Source organism: Penaeus japonicus, unplaced genomic scaffold (genome assembly GCF_977035675.1).
Source record: "Penaeus japonicus unplaced genomic scaffold, GWHDUDI00000001_assembly GWHDUDI00000026, whole genome shotgun sequence".
NCBI lineage: Eukaryota > Metazoa > Arthropoda > Malacostraca > Decapoda > Penaeidae > Penaeus > Penaeus japonicus.
Window position 1 is genome coordinate 2876493 of NW_028234428.1, and position 3361 is coordinate 2879853.

The following is a 3361-nucleotide window of genomic DNA, read 5'->3' on the forward strand; positions in this document are numbered from 1 at the left end:
TGTAAGTCATATGTAGTAACTACACATCTAAATATAATGCTCACTTGATATCAGTCCCTGGAGCAGTCAATAATTATGTAAGTCGGAAAGATAAATAAATATACAAGTAAACAAAAAATTGAATAAAACCATATGAATATTAGGGGGGAAAAAATTAAATAGAATCTTGATAAAAAGTACCCCTCAAATACAGCACATAAGAGGAAGTAGGTTTTGAGGATTTTCCAATTTTATCACAGATGGCAGCACTTTCCTCCTCCTGTCAAGAAGAACACAGGGTTAGGAAGACCATGTTGCTAAGACTTCCCTTACGCAGCCACGTCAAAGAATTTATCAATCATAGTGGATACGTCTGCGGGGCTGTACTTCACATACTTCTCTGTATTCTTGGTGAAGGCTACGCTGACATACCTAGAAAGAAATATTTCATCTATCAGTGTCATCTATATGTGTATAAAGTATTCAGACAAAAGCCATGACATAGTGTTCACGTCACCGGCAAGAAGACCAGCCAAGCCATGACGTGAATGTCGTGTCATCTGTTGTTAAGGAGTAAGAGTCTTTTATAAGCGGGTTTACTATGTACATCTATCTGTTTATAGGGGTCTTTGCCATACATCATTCGCTCTATAATAAATAGTAGAAGAATGCTAATTATTGGCATTAAGCATTTTCAGAGTATACAGTAATTTTATGCAGCCATAAATAAACTACAATTTTGCATACATATAAGAGTTTAGGAGTAATCTTTCAGTTTCCCAACAGAAAACATTTGATATAATACTTCAAACTTTCTGTGGATTTCAAATTGATCAATAATTCAAATTAGAAAAATAGTGATATAGGATTCGTATATACCAAGGTTATTAATATATATCAAACAGAATTGTTCATGAAATAAACCATCTCAAGTAAACTGGATCCTCAAAGCAACTAAAGAAATTCTGACACCTTTGATCCTTGAAAGAGCCAAATGCTTACTTTAACCCGCGTCCATAGCATGTAATTTACACATGACCACTTTGGCTAAGTATTATTCTCATGAACATATGCACACAAACCCATACATTCATAAGAACATGAACAGAAAATACTATTTCATAACACAAACACAAACAAATAAGTACACACAATAAATGAAAGTAGACAAGCACAGAAAAAACACACATAAGCAAATACACAAACACACATCCACACAAACAAAAAAAACACATCTAGGCAAATACACATACAAACAAACTCATACAACTATACACACACACACACACACACACACACACACACACACACACACAAAGAAACTCACAAACCCATAACCACACACAAACACAGACAAAACAAACACACAAAGACTATAAGAACAGAAACACCAAAGAAACTCCCACTCACTTGTCGTAAAAGATCTGGTATTTTGGTAGAATGTACTCCATGTTGTCTCTCTTGAGGCTGACGCACAGCTCTCGGTCCGGGATGGAGTAACTGCGCTGCACTCGGCACATCTCCTCCATCTCCTTGTTGAAGCCCTGAAATCGAAGCCCTTATATTTCCCTTCCATCTACGTCCTAACATCTTGAAAATAGAAGTGTATTGTTTTACGTATCTTTTATAAGGTCGTGAATCCTTTTGGATTTGTAGCTTTGTTGAAGACCAGAACTTTGTCTTTTTTGTTATTTTATATATATATATATATATATAAATAAACATACATACATACATACATATATATATATATATATATATATATATAATGCATATATACATAATAACTTTTTTTATTGATTTATTTTTATTTTTATTTAATGCAGTGAGTACTAACAGAGCCAATATTTTCCAGCTTAATTTTTGCTAAGAGTCACAAAAAGGGGAGAAAAAGATTTAAAAATGAAGAAAGAACCTTAAATTTTTCACGATCAAACAGTGCTCTTCAAACCTTTTCATTGCATTACAATTAAGATTTTTTATCTTTCTTTACCTAGTACAAAATACATTTGTTTTTGGTTATCTTCCTTATGTACTAATGCAATTTTTTTTCCCTCTTATATGTATTCTTTCTTCTTTCATTATATATTACTATCCTTATTTAATAAGATGCAGTGACCCACAGACCACTAGTTTCAAAGAACCCTGATATTCAAACTTTGTCTCCTTGTTTGAACCTAGTACTGTATGTTCCATATTTTCACAATTTTGGTTATATATTTACTTATGTAATTTTATGTTTTAACCTCCTGGTATAATATATGTATATGTGTGTGTGTGTATAAGTGTATATATGTTTATATAATATGCATTAGATAAGAACTGGTTTTATCTAAATTGGATTTTTTACCTATTTGTTTCCCAGACACCCAGTGACCTCAAAACATCACTGTCACAATTCATTACACCTTAACAGATAGAAAGATTATATAGAAGAGAAACACAAGAACAAAGAAGCTTGACCCATAATACAAAATGGAAAGATAAAGGAATTCACTGTAAATATAAAGTAAATGGTAAGATAATTGGGCTTTGTTGAACTTACTGAAAATTTGTCCTTGATAAGTTGACGGTCTTTATCTCGCAACTTTCCAGCTTGTATGACAGAAAGTGGGACATCCTCATGATTCAGGTAGTGTAGTACTTTACTCCAGCTGAAAAAGGGGTAAAATTAAATGGATGAAAAGATAATATTACAATACAATACAACACACACACACACACACACACACACACACACACACACACACACACACACACACACACACACACACACACACACACACACACACACACACACACACACACACACACACACACACACACACACACACACACACACACACACACACACACACACAAACACAAACACACACATATGGTACATCACACATCATCTCAAAATCTTTGCACATTAAAAAAAGAAGAAAAAATGCTAACCTCTGTGAATACAACTTCTTCTGCTCCATGATCTGGTCATTGTACATCTTGTCACACTGAGGTTCAACCAAGGCAACGAGGTTCAACAACTCGGAGTTCTGCAACGTCTTGAGAATGTAGTGGTAATTGTTGAGGCGGAAGATGGAGCGAAGGGTTGTGTCACTGTAAGATTCGCTACGGCTCACCAGGGCAAGGCCCAAGTTCACAAGGACGCGCTCTGTGGCGAAGAAACAAACAGAGGTCATTGGAAGAAAAGGAAAAGGTGACCTATCTGGTGCAAAGGGAGTTGAACTCATCTTCACTCTTACACCCATATTATTGCAACACAATTCCAGACCAGTGCTTTTGCCACCAGATTCTGGTCAAGGCCCCCTGGCTGGTTATCCATCTTTCATCCGTCTCCTTCTCTCTCACTCACACTTCCTCTTGCTCTTAACCTCTC

At 35.3% G+C, this 3361-nt stretch overlaps 1 protein-coding gene across 2 annotated transcripts in view; it reads right to left on the reverse strand.

Annotated features, from left to right (window-relative positions):
- Window positions 1-3361, reverse strand: part of Exo70 (exocyst complex component 7) — a 12983-nt gene continuing 9622 nt past the window's right edge. The window contains exons 12-15 of one of the 2 annotated variants that reach the window (XM_043038132.2): window positions 2920-3136; window positions 2525-2633; window positions 1390-1523; window positions 1-411 (exon numbers count right to left, since the gene is read on the reverse strand). In XM_043038132.2, the coding sequence (XP_042894066.1) occupies window positions 309-411; window positions 1390-1523; window positions 2525-2633; window positions 2920-3136 (563 nt within the window). In that variant the 3' untranslated portion in view covers window positions 1-308. The remainder of the gene's footprint in view (window positions 412-1389; window positions 1524-2524; window positions 2634-2919; window positions 3137-3361) is intronic. The other variant, XM_043038133.2, reaches the window with a different exon arrangement.